The 18,807-nt window shown below is 35.7% G+C and overlaps 1 protein-coding gene across 1 annotated transcript; it reads left to right on the top strand.

Moving 5' to 3' along the window:
- Nucleotides 1-2,215: 2,215 nt before the first annotated feature.
- On the top strand, nt 2,216-8,941 carry LOC117330081 (cytochrome P450 2C37-like). Its single transcript, XM_033888300.1, has 5 exons — nt 2,216-2,561; nt 3,968-4,298; nt 6,243-6,424; nt 6,665-7,108; nt 8,066-8,941. The coding sequence occupies exons 1-5, from the start codon at nt 2,216-2,218 to the stop codon at nt 8,245-8,247; spliced, it is 1,485 nt and encodes a 494-aa protein (XP_033744191.1). The 3' UTR covers nt 8,248-8,941.
- Nucleotides 8,942-18,807: the final 9,866 nt, after the last annotated feature.

The raw sequence follows: 18,807 nt of genomic DNA, 5'->3' as shown, positions 1-18,807 counted from the left end.
AGAAATATACAGCTGACCTGGCTGTGTTTATGTAATATACATCAAGTACCAACTAGCTATACAGTTGAAATATAACACAATGATTGCTCAGTTCCTCTGAGTAATCCTACAGTATAAATACAAATATACCTAAACAGAGAGCTATTTATATTAACAGAACAGAATAATATCCTACATGAAATAATGAGTGCTCCCTGACCAAAATGAATCTTCCCTATCTGGGGTTTATTCAGGGCAATATCACATTATACAACTATAATTACTATATATATGAGGGTAAGAGAGTTTCAACACTCATTGACCGAGTGAGCACTCACTTTGACTGAGTGCTCACTTTTACCGAGCGCTCACTTCACTGAGTACTCACTGCTACCGAGCACTCACTTCTACAGAGCACTCACTGAGTACTCACTTCTTACTGAGCACTCCCTAGCATATATTTAACGTTAGGCATGTACGTACAGTACAACACTCGGGGCTCTCAGACACTTTCGTATAAACCACGAGCAGACCCAAGGCTATTGATATTAATACACTTACAACGTATGTGATGTACCGATCACATAGACTAACTAGAGTCCCCACGGAGAAGGGAAGCCTTACTCAGGCACATCTGCCTCCGTACTCTACCGTAAGTTATTAAATACACACTACAGTACTTTGATATAGGGAAGCCTTGTTCGGGCACGTCTATATCTTTACTATTACCTTTTTGTCCGGCCTTATCTCGTTCGTGTCAGACGAAGAAGTGAACACTATCTAGTTTCGACCGCCGCCTTTTATGCTCTCGCGAAAGGGAAACTAGCGCCACCTATTATAAAATCAGGATCTTTAGAACGCTTCTAAACCTACTAGATATATATTACTTACAAACGTCTACCTGACGTCGAGACTAATAAACAAAGTAGAAGACGGACAGTCCGGAACGACAGGTAACATAACACACAACAGTGGTTCACCACAATTTCATGTCCGTGACTGTTGCTGGATACTGTGTAGTTATTTCAAACAAAGAGATGACATGTCAGCTGGGGGTATTTTGTTACAAAATCAATTTTGGCTGCCGTCTTGCATTGGGACATCATGGGAAAGTTTGATGGGGATGAATATTCGAACCAGATTCAATAGAGTTTTGATTGAAATATCAAAAACCCCAACATCATAATCGAGTTGCGTCAGGCCTTGTTTTTCTTTTGTTAAAAGTAAACCATAAGTGAAACAAAGATTGTAAGACTTTGATAGTAACTGTTTTTTTATGAACAACATTATTCAAGATACTTAGAGCATATTTAGGAAAAAATGGATGGGTGAAATCGGAGGTGGTTTCTCTAAAATAAAAAAAAATCGAAAAAGAATTGAAAGAATATTGGAGTTTCGTAGGTAACGGGGTGTATTCAGCTACGACTTTCGGTGGAGTCCGTACGCTATATGAAAGTGGAAAGAAAATCGTTTAGGAACGACACGGAAAAGTTTTTTTGCTGCCGCTGTTCTCAAGCGCTTTAACTTGCAGTTCCCGGCAATTACGCTTAGCAACCATGTGGTGGGGGTTATTAACTAATTGGCTAAAGGATGTCCTATAACAGAAAGTTTCGTTTTGAATAAAATTATTTACGGGTCATTTTTTTTAATTGATGGATAAGTGGTAGTTTTTAGTTGTTTAACTGTCGGGATAAGCGTTTTACTTCGGGATATCCGTGTTTTCGAGTTATCAGAGTTCGAATCATCCGCGATGGCATTACTAAGATAAATAGGAGTTTTGGCAATAAACAAAGACATTATTCGAGTCAAAGGAAGTCTTTGAGTTATCCGAGTTCTTGAAGTTTTGCTTAGGAAGGGGTAATGATAATTTGTTGCTTGATATAGTTACATGATGTAGGTATAAGGAAATCCCTCACTAGTTGAATATTGTGCGTGTCACACAGGAGGTGACATCGGTTAAGAATTTGGAGTCCCTTCCCCAAAGTTCCCCACCACTTCGCAGTGTGAAACGGTTTTGTGTACTTACGCTGTCTGTCTGGATTATCTGATGGGTAAAGCCAATTTTAGTTTTCAGTTTCAAACACTGCGTTACAGTTGCTGCGGTTTGTGTAGATCTCGGTCGGGGGATCCCTCCAACTTTGTGACCGATATCACTTCCTGTGACGTCAATTGACCTGATTGATCTATGCAAAATGTTGTGATGAAATGATTCTTTCTTATCATCAGATATCCGAATATGTTGGATGCCTTGTTCAGTATGGATCCATTGACTGTCGTTCTGGGTATATTGTCTGTCTTGTTTCTCTTAAAACTGATGAATGTTCCTGGCAATGGTCCACCAGGACCTACCGGATATCCACTTGTTGGAAACTTCCCACTGTTTATATCTGGAAACGGACCGAAATTATTCGATCAACTACGACAGAAATATGGTGACGTGTTCAGCTTACAGATAGGCAGTCGACGCATGGTGGTTATCAATGGCTACGAGGCTCTGAAGGAAGCATTTGTAAAGCAAGCTGATGTCTTCTCAGAAAGGCCGACAGCCGACTACGTCTCCATACGGTCCAGCAATGGCAAAGGTAAGAGAAATGTTTAGTCTGTAACATATGACGTAGACCAATGGTTAAAAACCTTGAAAGAACGTAGCAACTTGCAAAGCAGGTTTTGTTCTCGGATAACTCGTCTAAGAATTATACTTACAAATCGTCAAAAAGTCTGTAACCAGACACTGTTAGGGTCAATGATATTGCTAAATATGAAGTATGTTCTATGTTTGCCATTTTAAAGTTAAAGTAGCACGAGAAAATCAATAACGAAATGACTTCTTTGTTTCACAATATCTGCGAAAATCATACCCTCAAACGTTTGAAAAAAACCCCGTTGAAATAGTCATGAAAAAAATTCATATTACATGTACAAAGCATGTTCTCAGAGAGGGTAAGATATATTCACGTTACATTATGGTAATTGTTTAACATTCTTGCCACATGCAAGGTAGTATAATGATTGGAGGTCATGCATTAGCATGTAAAGACATCTCTCAGCTCTGTATGTCGTTGCTGTATGCCAAAACCTAAACTAGACATGAATACATATTCAACCATTGTACAAGCCAACAATGAATGAGTTAGTAAGTTATTTATGACCCTATGAACGCATTCCCATTGCTGATAAACTGAAAAGATTCCATAGGACATAATCAATAGAATGTATGATAGAAAAGTCTTATCCCATAGGACATAATAAGTAGGACATAATAAGTAGTGTGTATCATAGAAAAAATCTTATCCCATAGGACATTATAAATAGTGTATCCTAGAAATATTCTTATCCTATAGAATCTAATCAATAGAGTGTATCACTGAAATATTCTTATCCCATAGAATCTAAACAATGGAGTGTATCATAGAAATAGTATTATGCCATAGGACATATCAATAGAGTGTATCCTAGAAATAGTCTGATCCCATAGGATATAATCAATAGAGTGTATCATATAAATATTCTTATCCCATAGGACATTATAAATAGTGTGTATCATAGAAAAAATCTTATCCCATAGGACATTATAAATAGTGTATCATAGAAATATTCTTATCCCATAGGATATGATAAATAAGACATGTTGCATTTCCTATACGTTGCAATAGGAGCATACGGAGCAATTAAATATTGTATCATTAGCTTAAGTAAACTACCTCACCTGTCATATACGTATGGACGCTTCATTATCAAGCAAGCTAGCTACTGAAAAACACAGGTAACTCAATGTGCCACCATGCGCTACCAACGCATAATTGCCATTTAAAAAGATATCCTTGGGGAGACTGTGGGCATTGAACATTTAAAGGGAAAGTTTAGATTCAAACATGATTATTTCTCTTTTGTTCTTTTGAATCCGAATGGCTTTCATATGACCATTGCTGTTATGAGGGCTTTCCATTACAAGCAGATTTTTATGCGCACTAACTTCAAACTTTGACAGGTATTGTCCGTAGTTCAGGGGAATTTTGGAAGAACACAAGGGCCTTTAGCATGCGAGCGCTGAGAGAATTTGGATTTGGAAAAAGGTCTCTGGAGACAAAAATTCTCGAAGAGATATCAGTCTTTCTGGAAGTCATCGGGAAAAGCAATGGCGACGCCTTTTCCTTAGGGACAATTGCACAGATCAGTGTGTCAAACATCATTTGTAGCATTTGTTTTGGTGAGAGGTACACACATGATGACCAGAATTTCAAGAAGCTTATGACGATGATAGACATCCATGTAAAACTACTTTCCAAAGCGCGCATTGCAACATTCTTTCCAGTGGTCAGGTAACTACGCTGTAAGATTATCATGGTATGTTGCTGGTTTTTCAGGTAACTACGCTGTTAGATCATCATGGTATGTTGCTGGTTTGTCAGGTAACTACGCTGTAAGATCATCATGGTATGCTGCTGGTTTGTCAGGTAACTACTAAGTACGCTGTAAGATCATCATGGTATATAGCTGGTTTGTCAGGTAAATACGCTGTTAGATCATCATGGTATGTTGCTGGTTTGTCAGGTAACTACGCTGTAAGATCATCATGGTATGTAGCTAGTTTGTCAGGTAACTACGCTGTTAGATCATCATGGTGTGTTGCTGGTTTGTCAGGTAACTACGCTGTAAGATCACCATGGTATGGTGCTGGTTTGTCAGGTAACTACGCTGTAAGATCATCATGGTATGTTGCTGGTTTGTCGGGTAACTACGCTGTTAGATCATCATGGTATGTTGCTGGTTTGTCAGGTAACTACGCTGTTAGATCTTCATGGTATGTTCCTGGTTTGTGTGTTTATGATATATCTGGTATACTTTCATTGCACTGAGGTTAATATAGTCATATTTCGATTTCTAAACAAGTTTGACTCCATGTTGCTACTGTTTCGTTTGTCCTTGAATATGGCAAGATTTTACATTTCCTGTGAGTATGATTTTTGCCCAATATAATATGAGGGCTTTATACAAACATAAGATAGAGTTCAGATTAAAAAAAACGTGAAAAAATAAGGATTTAATCGTTCGTTTGTCGAGTTCCAATTCCTTTAATTTGATCAACTTAATTCGTAACTCCATAAAATCGACAAAAACATAGGTCGATATTTGAATCAAAGATTTCTTCGGAGAAAGATACATCTAAATTTGGTCATTGTTCATTTCTGTGCGGTCATGCTTTTGTCCATAAAACTTTAAGAGTATTGGATTGTTCATTGAGTTGCTTCATCTCAAACAAAAAGAATGACGTAAGCAATATGCATCATCATGTGACCTTCGTAAACATTAGGTGAATATACCACACTGCTAGAGAGATCTTCTCTAAATAACACTCGTTTGATAGTAATGTAGAGGTCCTTCTTTCGATCCTCAGCGGAGACATCAAATACAAATAATTTATAATGACCGCTGTTACAGTTATAGCTGACAACTTACATTTCATCTTATGCTGTGACCTTGAAAACTCCTTTTATCCATTTTATTTGGTCAGATTTGATGTAAACAGATCCCGTTATCTTGTGATTCACGAGTTTAAATATTCAAATTTGTTGACATTACTACCGATAATACTGATAAACTTTTAAGTACAGATATATCGGGGGAGTACATATAGGCGTGTTTGTGTGGCAATGACACTTGAGGTTGATATCATGACGCATAGAAATTACCGAGAGAACATTTGATGTGTTCAAGGTCCCATACACAAAAAACATGGAGAGAAGACATTCAGTACATACAGTGATGTCATAACGAGTTCAATAAATTCTATATGACATGGTCACGAGTGTTCTGTTCATCACATAACTCATATTAATGATAAAGCAAGTGAAAGCAAACTCAAAATAGTTTCCATATAGACGGCATGTGTTTCACTACAATGTATAACATCCATCCTGCTTAATAGTGTTGATGTCACATTGAGAAATGAAAACACGCGTGTAATGTAGCGTGACATCACTGTTGCCATAGTAACATAAAAGGATGATGCAATATTCGAAACCGGAATCTCTAATCTCATGAGGTGGCTATATTAACCCTTCCCAGTTGGGTTTTACGTAATCTAGGAAAACAATTTCGAGTCTTGCAAATAATAGTACATTGTATGTCAAATAGGAAAATCAGATTATATATTACATCGTATGTTATTTTACAACTTAATAGAAATATTAATTTTATCTTATAGAATACTATAATTTTTAATTGTGAGTTGATATCTTTTAATTGTTCTATGTTCAATACAGATATATTCCTGGTGATGTAACTGGAGTAGAGGCGATGGGTGCGAATTACGAAAATATAAAGCGATTTCTACAAGAACAAATAGACAAACACCGGGCTACGTTTCAAATAGACAACGTCAGAGACCTCATCGACGCCTTCATATTGGAGGAAATGACTCGTGGGAAGACCGATTACTTGGAGGGTACGTTTTGCTCGTATGCCACTACCGGAAATGCATTTTTCTTATTATTTATTTATTGATCTATTTATTGATGCGTTATTTACTTATTTTCATATTCTGTTGTGTTTTAGTAAAGGACGAACCCATTTTGGTTTGAACACGTTAGATTGAATTTCTCACTCATAGTTCATTAAAAACAAGTTGTGAAATACCATAAACTTTCATCATTGAATTAAATAAGATACCAATTGAACTTTTCAGATGAAAATTTGGCAGTAGTGTTAAACAATTTGTTTGTTGCTGGAACTGAAACAACATCTACAACAATCAAGTGGGCTATCTTGTTTCTTATTTCGAACCCACACATACAGACTAAATTACGTAATGAAATTAACGACGTCATAGGATTGTCAAGGGCGCCATCGATGACGGACAAACCGGAAATGACGTACATGGATGCGTTCATGCATGAAACATTTCGAATGGGTAATTTAGTACCATTCTCTCTACCACACGGGGTCAAGCAGGACGTCAATTTCAAGGGTTACACTATACGTAGGGAGGACATTGTGGTTCCTAACCTTGACTCCGCCTTATTTGACGAATCCATGTTTGAAGATCCTCGTACCTTCAACCCAGACAGATTTATCGGCGAAGACGGAAAGCTCAACGGAAAAGAGCACACAGTTTTAGCATTTTCTTTAGGTAATTAAGTATACATCATTATATATATGAAACATTTACATATATTAAACACATAGTGTTTTTCTTATATTTCATTTAAAAAACATTGTAATAATCGATACAAATTCAAAATGTTTAATGAAACAAGAAATATCTTTAAAAAAGATAAACGGCATAGTTTTAATGCTGGTGGTTATAATGTAAAACTGCTGGGTGAAATAAATTAACGAGCTAATTAATAAATGCGCAGTTTCATCATAAAAATTATATCAGTTTGAATCATTTTTGGTGATAGTAAGACTGCATTTGAATAAGGAATATGATTGTATTAATGTGTCATTTGAATTGATATATCCACTTATTCAGCTTGCATTAAATCTTAACTTTGTTTCGTCGTTAACTGCATGTCTGCATTTTGCATTTACCGCTACATTGACCAATCATATACTTCATCTTGACAAGTAACGCCACCTGTCGCGTCATATCCGTGAACAAAAGAAAATTATACGGCTATGCCGAAAAATACATATACACATTTTTTTTTACCTGGAATATTACATGACAATTTCGAGTTTTGTAATTTAGAAATCAGTCGGAAATTGTTATCAGTACTATGTTAGTGAAATGATGGGAAACAATCATATATATATCTCCTTAATCACAATTGAGACAATGACAATGTAATGTTTTGCTTTAATTAATTTATTCATCATGAGAGTCTTCTGCCTGAAAACTTGGCAAATATTTTTCACATAAATAACGCAGATCCTACAACTTTAAACCTTTTTGCAATAAATACACATCGTTATGTTACCTGCTTTCAATGGTATATCTGAATACACACACAGTTTACATTTTATGAACACTCCTTTTAGAAAAGACGTTAAGATTAAATGTCAAATCAACATTAGGAACATTATAGACTTTGGTTCGGTTGGTATTTTTGAATAATTGTCCTTTCTTATCTAATCTATAAAGGAAGAAGAGTATGTTTCGGCGAAAGTCTAGGGAGGATGGAAGTTTTCCTGTTCCTGACGTCGTTGCTTCAAAGATTCAAGCTTCTACCAGAAGATGATAAAAGCCTACCATCACTTGAACCTATAGCCGGAGTAGTAAATCACCCTCAAGAATTCAGGTTCAAGGCCATCAAAGTAAACTAACCATTGTATGATGTAGTTCCGGATTATAAACTTACCACTGTATGATCTAGTTCCGGATCATAAACTAATTACTGTAAGATATAGTTCCGGATCATAAACTAATTACTGTAAGATAGAGTTCCGGATCATAAACTAATTACGGTAAGATATAGTTCCAGATCATAAACTAATTACTATATGATCTAGTTCCGGATCATAAACTAATTACTGTAAGATATAGTTCCGGATCATAAACTAATTACTGTAAGATAGAGTTCCGGATCATAAACTAATTACGGTAAGATATAGTTCCGGATCATTAACTAATTACTATATGATCTAGTTCCGGATCATAACTAATTACTGTAAGATATAGTTCCGGATCATAAAGTAATTACTGTATGATCTAGTTCAGGATCATAAACTATTAACTGTAAGATATAGTTCCGGATCATAAACTAATTACTGTAAGATATAGTTCCGGATCATAAACTAATTACTGTATGATCTAGTTCCGGATCATAAACTATTTACTGTAAGATATAGTTCCGGATCATAAACTAATTACTGTAAGATACAGTTCCGGATCATAAACTATTTACTGTAAGATATAGTTCCGGATCATAAACTAATTACTGTATGATCTAGTTGGACCGAGACCACAATTAGCTTCGCTATATGTTTCATTGTAACATTAAAATTCATAATAAATTCCCAATATCTCATATGCAACTTTCCATCTCACCTGGCCAAGACCAACATCTGAGAAGCAAAATATAAAAGTTTCAACCCAGCATGTTCAGCATTTTCTGGAGATAGCTGTCAAAATGTGTCACCAACGTGGATTATATACATCAAGATTACATACAGAAATCAAGTTCAAAGAGGCATTTGATTTGTTTTCCTGAAATAAATACATTTTTGAGGGGACTTCATTCGTGGGGCCTGAACCCGGAAGTACTTAATTGTAGTCTCAGTCCAGTTCCGGATCATAAACTAATTACTGTAAGATATAGTTCCGGATCATTAACTAATTGCTATACATTCGTGTGAACAGATATATCTCTATGTTTATTCTAATTTTAACCTATGTTTTACTTAGAATATGTAATTTGATAATGTTTATATTGTAATATGTTCATATGATGCAGTGGCGTAGGAAGTCGTCAAAAAGTGGGGGGGCAAAATTTTTTTTAACCTTAAATTTTACGCACTAAACAAATCGTATGCCATCTCCGCAAAATTAGTCAATAATTATAATTTCAACATCCCATGATAATTTTGATAATTGATGTAGTACAAAATAAGTTATTTACGCAAATCAGGATATATTATTTATGGCGCCGTAGGCGCGAGCCGATTTTTTTTTCTTTTAACACAGGGTCTGAGGGGCCGCCCAGCGGGTCCAGGGCAGCGCCCTGATAGGGGGGTTCAAGGGGGTCTAAGCCCTCCGCGGAAAATGAAATATAGCACATTTCTAATAATTCGGGATCAGGCGCGGATCCAGGAGTTTTCGAAAGGGAGGTCCAGTAATTAAGTGATCATGCGAGCGCCGTAGACGCGAGCCGATTTTTTTTCCCTTTTTGCGAGAGGTCTGGGGGCCCCCAGACCGCCAAGCGGGTACCAGGATGGCAAAGCCCCTCCTGCGGATCTGCAATCGAAAGGGGGGCAGTAATTTAGTGATAAAGCGAGCGCCGTAGGCGCGAGCCGATTTTGTTTTGTATTACCTGTTGGTAAATAGTATCACTCGATTCACGTTAAAACCGCGCATTCTTATTCATGTTGTTCTCATTATGAACTCAATTAACTTCACAAATTATCATCAACTTATTGAAGGTATGTGATGAAGTTAAGCAAAATTTCATATTAAGATATAAATATTGACTTACCGGGCTAGTGCAGACGACCAACACACAGGTCTGAGGATTGATATACTAGTATAAAAGTCGGAATGTTCCGGATGTACAAGATAAAGTTTTTATCGTTGCCTTCAAGAAAACATTATCGATTCGAAAATATACAGATATTTATCGAAATGAATATATAAATTCGTGTTTTTCCCCCTTTTTTAGATTTTGGATGTCAAAAAGTGGGGGGGGGGGGGGGGGGGGGGGGGGCAAAAAGATATGTTTGCCCCCCCCACTGTAAAAAGTGGGGGGGCAATTGACCCCCCTGCCCCCCCGCTTCCTACGCCACTGTGATGATATGTTAATTCACCAGTATAATTAAATTCGAATGCGTGGCACACGGACAAGAAACCTAGGAAGGAAAAGCTTGACATAAGAGAATGTTCCATGGATTGTGTTTACTACGAACAATCGATAAGTGACCTGTTTTGAATGTGTAGCTAGATAGTGCCACGTATTATTATTTATTATTACTCTGGCCTAACAATTAATAATTTGTGTACATTATTCATGAACATTTCATTTAGTAAATTTATTAAAAATATCAATTTTCATCTCCTCACCCTGATATCTCTACATCTGTCCTTTTTCCTTCCAACTATTTGCTATCTTTCTATATAAATCAATGTAATCATTTTGTGTCGTTATCACACTTTCTGTAACATATATTTGTGGAGAGGGCTTTTCTAAGTTGTAATAACTTGTGCCCGATCCATTTGTTTATAACAATAAAATATTTTCAAATCAAAAAACTAATTGCTGTATGATCTAGTTCCGGATCATAAACTAATTACTGTATGATCTAGTTCCGGATCATAAACTAATTACTGTATGATCTAGTTCCGGATCATAAACTAATTACTGTATGATCTAGGTTCAGATCATAAACTAATTACGGTAAGATATGGTTCCGGATCATAAACTAACTAATCCATTCTAGACAGAAGTATTTTCAACCTATGTGAAGTATATTAGAAACATTGAGATTAAGCCGCATGACCTAATGAAAATGCAAATCTGGTATAATACCAGTATCAAAGTGAATAATACCCCAGGTTTTTGTTTGTTTGATAAAGGAGTAAGATATCGGACATAATTTGTAAAAATAATAACTGCATGTATTCTTATGAAGATTTTTGCAGAATATATGATTCCCCCCATCTCATACACTCGTTTTACGGGCTGAGACAAGCTATTAGAAATATATGGTCCGAGTTTAGTCGAAACCACACCAAAGTCGACTTTGCACATCCTTTTATTTCAATTTATTTGGAAGCTATTATAAAAAACAAGAAAGGCTGCAGAGATATATACAACATTTTTATTTCTAGACTCAAGTTTAATACAACGTACATTGAAAAATGGTCCAATGTATTAGAAACAAGTGGAATTGAACTAAAAAAAATAATTCAAATAACAGTGTTTAAAACAACGAATGATGTCTCGTTGAGATGGCTCCAATACAGGCTTATACATAGAATATTGGCAACAAATGACTATCTTACTAAGATAGATATATACATTTATGATGATCCTTCTTGTAGATTTTCTAAACAAGTTGAAACACTTTTACATGTGTTTTATGAATGTGAACACGTTGAGAGGCTGTGGATATTAATATGTCAAAAAAACAAATATTGTTTGGAAAAATAGGTAAACAATATGACATACATAACCTGATTATACTCATAGTTAAACAATATATCTATAAACAGCTTGTTAAAGGGAAACAACTCATGTTTGAAAGTATGAAGAGAATAATTTGGAATATAGTGGACTACAATATGGGAAAATTTACATCAACCATAAATAATAAGTACACTTTATTCAATCACAAATGGAAGTATTCAAGTATCAAGAAAACCTTACGCTAGAATTCAGAATGAAGATGGGTATAGGTTACAAAACAACTTCTCGCCAAACTAGAGTACATGTATCCTCAATGATTTGCAAAGATAAAGCAAAGACGAAACCGAAGGTATATAATAGATTTACACAGATACCATGTTCAAGAAAATCAGACCATGTGTTCCGGTAGGGTAAGCGTCTTATAGGCCATCAACAACGCTACAGTCAAGTCAAGGTGATGTAACATTCTCAAACTTAGAACAAGGGTATTGACGGCGGAACTATCAGGAACTTCCCCACTGAGATCAGGGATCGAGACTATAACATTTCCCCTAGGTCTTCATCATCCTGCATCTGTCGAAACATTTGTATTGCTATCTTAAACAGATCTGATCACTGTTGTAAAATTGGCCATTATATTGACAGTCTTATTTCACTGTTCATGTCTTCCGAAATTGTGCAGATACCTCAAAGCAAAAATGCAATAGGTTAGAATCAAAAGTTGGCAAAAGATACTGTCAGGACGATGAGAAGTAAAATAAGTTAAAAAATTAGGGCAATATGTTATGTTTGTCTGCAAAGCGCTTTATGATTTAATCATAACAAGGAAGCTTAACGCCCATATTTCCATTCCCTACAAAACACATATATTAGCATTCTCTACAATAGATATACATGTATTTACATTCTCAACAAAACATATATTTACATTGCCTACAATGCATATGTCGACTTCCATAATGATCTTATATGGAAGAGTAACAACTTGAGAAAAAGACTTGGCGTATAGCAACTTTAACAGAAAAGGTTATTATTGGCGTTACACAAATCTCATGCGAAAAAATTATTGGCGTGTATCGATAGTGAGAGAAAAATCTAGACGGTGACAGAAAAAAAATGCTGGCGTATAACGACTGTGATAGGAAGAAATATTAGCGTTACAAAATCGGGCAGAAAAATACGACTGTGACAATATATTGGGTGAATAATGACCATGACAGAAAAAATACATACAGTGTATATATATTTGTGACGGGAAAATAAAGATATTGGCGTATTTGCAATTTTCTTCGGGTGACCAGGGCAGCATGTGTACACAAAGGTGTAAAACGTGTATGAGTTGTCTTTGAAATGAACGCTTCGGTACTGATATGGGGAGTCCAGTGTCACATATGATGGCAAATTTGTTCATGGAGCATCTGAAGCAGGAAGCGATATCCGCATCACCCATATAATAAAAGCCATGTTTATAGAAACGGTAGGTTGATGACAAACTTGAGGTAATCAAGAAGGACCATAGAAGAATCTGACCACCCACAAAGTGACATCAACACCATACTTGTGAAGAATAAACCAACATCACTTTGCCTTTCCTTGACACCCCACTGGTAAAGAAAGAAGACGGTTCCGTAAAGGTATTGGTACATACGATTAAGTGGCTAGTGAAGCAGTTACTAAACAGAACATCAAATATGGAACTGTGCTTACACGGGGTCCTCTCGTTATACATGACGCAATAACTCCCCACCACCTCGAGGAGCACATCAGCACCATGGAACAGCCCCTCAATTCAGTCAACAGCACGATAGGTCTTCGTTCCCTTTCAATGTCCATACCCAGGGGGGTTCATGGAAGTTCATCCGTCCCAGCTCAGCACTCCCAACATAACCACGTCTAGTGATGCGAAACAAGAGCTTCCCCCTATCGTAACGAGCTTGATAAACCTACTTTTAAAATTACATTCGAAATGTCTGTGGGCTAAAATCAAAACTTCTTTTAGAATTTGAACAAATTATTAAATTTTTGATTTGCTTATTTTTGTTGAAAGTAAAACCGATGTATTTGGTGTTCTTGAATTACATGAAGGATATTCTTATTACGCAAAACAGCGGGGTAAATTTAAAAAAAAATAAGAAAATAAGGGGGTATTGTCACAGAAAAGAAAAAAAGGTATTAAACATTTAACACAGCATAAAAATAGTGTAGTGAACTAGGAAATAGACAAGTTTTGCATGTTATCAATTCAAAGTTACCTAGAGTAGTTAAAGCTATACGCTATAGTCAGCCAAATCTATTGGAGTTGCTTCCCTTAGATCAGTAGTTAATTAACCCGTTTTAGGTAGAACACGGTCCGTGGGACTAGTGGTCAGTGCCTAGGGCTGTAATTAGAAATGACGTTATGGGGTGTAGATACGCCCATATTTCGGGGTAAAGGTCATGATTGGTCAATTGACCACATCGTCAATTTATACATATTAATTAACTCTCAGGGGATATAAGAGTTGTCCAGCAGCTTTCAGTCTGAACAACTCCGCCGTAGCCGGTCCCAAGCCCGTGTTGAGAAAGGAGGAGGGGAACACCAACTGACAATACCTAACAGTCACCCCGGACTAATGTTCTAACCTAGAGTCGCGAGTAGAGGTTGTAACCTAAATCAGAGACATATATACAGAGAGATAAGTAACATCGCTATTTCCCCGTACACGTAGTGGCTCCCTTTATTCGTGACCACTCAAGCATATCCCTTATCGAGAGCGCCCTGTCCCCTATCAAACACACGCGAGCACAGGTAAATCGGGCTTTGCGCATGTCTGTATCGATGTACTGGAACTTATTCGACATGTTCTGGGTAATCCGCCATTACGTCAGGCCAAAACATCGTCATTTTAAATACACACAGAAAGCACATCGTTTTATTTTGGCCACTACAAAAGTTACCACATTAACCAAAAACTATCAAACTTATGGAATGTGGTCTTGATTATCATGCACATTGTTGTCATTTATCCGTATTTTCGAAAATCCATTGGGTCCTATTCGACATGTCCATGTTTGTAATTAGCCGCCATTACGTCAGACCAAAACATCGTCAATTTTAAACGCACACAAAAAGCACATCGTTTTATCTAGGCCACTACAAAAGTTACCACATTAACCAAAAACAATCATACTTATGGAATGTGGTCTTGATTATCATGCACATTGTTGTCATTTATCCGTATTCTCGAAAACCCCATAGGGACTTTTCGAAAATTGGAGATTCCCGCCGATCTTTCCTGCGTTGTGCTTGACTTTCATACTCAAAAGACAAACACTTGGACAGCAAATTGTGATATATTTCATATTGATGACACTTCTGCACTTTGATATTAATAAAATTAACGCACATAATTGGATCTTGGTGATGATTTCAAATAGAAATTATCGATAATTATGTGTCTGGTTTTCAAGTTTTCTCCAATATGGCGTCTAGTGAGGACTGAACCGAGCGACCGCAAAGGGTTGTGGGAAGGTCAGGGGCCACTATGTAAACACCAGGGCAAATAGAGAGCTGCCAATCTCTCTGTATATATGTCTCTGCTTAAATCGAGACTTTAAACCAGCAACATCAACATCAACATTTCAGTCTAAACGGACTTAGTGCCGTTTGGATGTACATATTTAGGATGTAAATATGTATACTTAGATTTGTTTAAATGTGTGTGAATTGTTAAGTGTGAATGCGCCGGCACACGGATGGAACTTCATTGGATTATATTGTACCTTCGGGATTTTCATGTGGATTAATAAATATAGGTAAACTTTATATCCTGTGTTGAATTATGTTTATCGCACCACAACCATCCCAAAAAGAACTTTCACGTCCCGGGTTTATGGAGAGCGGACGTTACAGTAGTTCTGAATATGATTGGTAATGGGTATATTCCACCCGAAACTTCTGAGTATTCAAATGCTGATGCTTTTTCTGGACTAGAACGAGAAATTATCGTTTTCTCGAACGACAATACACAAGTTGCGTTAATCGGAGATTTCAATTCCAAGACGCAGTTGAAACCAGATTTTATTGAACCTGACAATAGTTAGTATTTTGAATATTGATCACAATGACTATTTATTTGATTTCATACATGACTTTGAAAACTTACATGATTTATATATGACTTTCGCAGATATAGCAAATGTAACCCTAGAGTGAATAATATAATTTTGGAATCAAATTAATCGAGTTTTGTCAGCAAAATAATATGGATATTGCCAATGGTAGATTTGGAAAAAACCAGTACATTGGCAAACATGTAATACCTCGACAGTTATAGATTATCTTTTGGTCTCCTCGGAGTTATTTCGATGTATAAATGAATTTGAAATTTCAGACTTTGACCCCTTGTTTTCAGATGTACATTGTAGGATCGAATTTATTATCTGTGGGTCAGCAATAAACTACCACTGTGCCCAAAACTTTCATTATAAAGAAACAGTAAAAGATGATTATGTAAAATGGAAAAATGACTACAATTAACCAAAACGACAATATGGATCTGCTAAATCATGTACGATTAGCTAATACACAAACTGTTTCTCGAGCTGAAATAGATAATGTTATACAATATATGTGCAATAATTTTGCAACGGATGCCTTTAATGTATTTGGTAAGAAATTAAGAAATATAAACTTACTAAAAGCAATAATAATAAAACAAAAAACAAAAAAACATGGTACGCTTATAAATGTGATCAGTTCAGGAAAGAATTTCATGTATCGAAAAAGAAATACAGCAGGGTTTAAAATGAAGCAAATAGATAAATATTGAAATTAAAAAATAAACATTTGTAGATAATATTTTTATATAAGAAAAAAATGAGTGTATAGTTCCAACAGATTGGACAATTGGAATTATTAAACCTGTTTATAAAAACAAAGGCGATAAACACAATCTTGATAACTACAGAGCAATCACTTTAGCATCGTACCTAGGTAAATTGTTAACATCTACTCTACACATTAGACTGGATAAACTAGCAGATTAAATTAATATTATATCTTGGAAGGGATACTCAACCACTGAAAATATTTTCCTATTACATGTTACATTATCTCTATTTATTTCTCTTGCTTGAAAAAAAGCTGAACTGTTCAATTATTGATTAAAGCGTTTGATACCGTGTGGCGTATCGGATTATGGAGAAAAATGCAGTCCTTTTCTCCCACGAAAACGTAAAATGTTCAGTGTTATCAGTAACGTAATAAACCATGTGTTCGAAACAGAAGTGAGACATCTGTTGTTTTTTTCATGTGTGATGTCGCCCTAAAACAAGGCTAAAATGTGTCACCATTTTTGTTTTCTATAATACCTTAACGATTTAGAAGAATATCTGCAACAAAATAATGTATCTTGTTTGCAAGAAATTGATAGTTTATGTGAACATACTCTATGTGTATATGTTAGAGTATTTGTTATCTTATTTGCAGATGATACCGTATTGATGTCCGAATCTGCTAAAGGTTTACAAAGTGCTATTGATTGTTTTCAAAATTGATATGAACCCTTGAAACAATTAATACCAATAGGAGAAAAATTGAATTTTTGAAAAAAGTAAAAATAGACGACATATTCAACTATATCTTATGAGTAAATAAATCGGGAGGATTCTTATCCTTATCTTGGCATACTCAAAATGTATCTAACTATAACGGTTCATTTGCTAAAACAAAGCAAATTAGCTGAACAAGCAAAGGAAGCATTACTTGTATTGTATTCAAACATAAGAAACATTCCATTATCTATAGACTTGTTCGATTCGCTGGTTTCCCAGATTTTACTTTTTGGTTGTGAAATATGGGGATACCAAAACGTAAGTACAATGTATAATTGAAAAAAATCCATTTGCAATTTTGTAAGAAAATTTTGAATATTAGAAATAGTACACCAAATTACAAGGCTTATGGCGATCTTGGCAATTTTCCACCTGGAATTGGAATAAAATTAAGGATGTTAATGCTTTGGCATCAATAAATCACAGGAAGCGACTACAATGTAGTACATTCTATCGCTTAAAACTAGAAATGCAAGGACATCAATTCATTCGAAACTGGTTTTCTCCTTTCAAATCATCGTCTCGTGGATAATTGTATTATATTTTTAAAAAACAATTTAGCATTGATCCTTACCTAATTAAGCTTAATTCCCAAGATCGCATTATTATCAGCAAATCTAGAATATCAAATCCTGTTAAAAAACTGGTAGATGGATTGGTATACCACGTAATGATCGTGATGGCTTGATATGTCATGACGGTATTGGCGATGAATGGCACTATTTATTTCAATGATATCATGCTTTATTGACAATATACTCAAAAGTATTACAATGCAAATTCAAGTTAAACTAAAATGGCAGGTATGTTTTGAATTTGTAACAAATCATTATTATCTAAATAAAGGTTGTCATTTCCTCAAAATGTAGAAAAACTTTGTATTTCAAGTTGAAGATAAGTATATATTTCATATTATGTTGTAATGTACTTATTATATTTCTATGTATAGTGAGATAATATTGCTTATGACTTTGTTAGTCTTTACTCTCTTGTATTTTCACGTTATTACCCTGTAAATCATGTACAGTTACATACACACTTTGTGTGTCCTAAGTGAATACAAATTCTTGAAATCTTTGTTATCAATCGGATATCTGTTTCGACTTCATCCCCTGGTACGTCTCAAGAACCAACCTATTATCAAAAAGACGGTTTACATTATACATAACATGTTCAAGAATTTCCCCCCATGGTGTGATATCACTGTCAACCCCTAGGGTAGGACAGATCGCACTTTCTTTCAACAATACAATAACGCCACGACAATACAATAACGCCACGACAACAATTTAACGTCACGGCAACAATTTAACGCCACGACAACAATACAATAACGCCACGACAACAATACAATAACGCCACGACAACAATACAATAACGCCACGACAACAATTTAACGCCACGGCAACAATACAATAACGCCACGACAACAATACAATAACGCCACGGC

The sequence above is a fragment of the Pecten maximus genome, chromosome 6 (assembly GCF_902652985.1).
Source record: "Pecten maximus chromosome 6, xPecMax1.1, whole genome shotgun sequence".
Lineage (NCBI taxonomy): Eukaryota > Metazoa > Mollusca > Bivalvia > Pectinida > Pectinidae > Pecten > Pecten maximus.
Note: the sequence above shows the minus strand (reverse complement) of the source record. Positions and strands in the feature narration are given on the sequence as shown.

Excerpts from the sequence above, each read along its gene's own strand:
- LOC117330081 (XM_033888300.1), top strand. The coding sequence starts at position 2,216 with ATGTTGGATGCCTTGTTCAGTATGGATCCATTGACTGTCGTTCTGGGT. Across the intron at positions 2,562-3,967 it reads ACGGTCCAGCAATGGCAAAG|GTATTGTCCGTAGTTCAGGG; the intron begins GTAAGAGAAATG and ends AAACTTTGACAG. Across the intron at positions 6,425-6,664 it reads GAAGACCGATTACTTGGAGG|ATGAAAATTTGGCAGTAGTG; the intron begins GTACGTTTTGCT and ends TGAACTTTTCAG.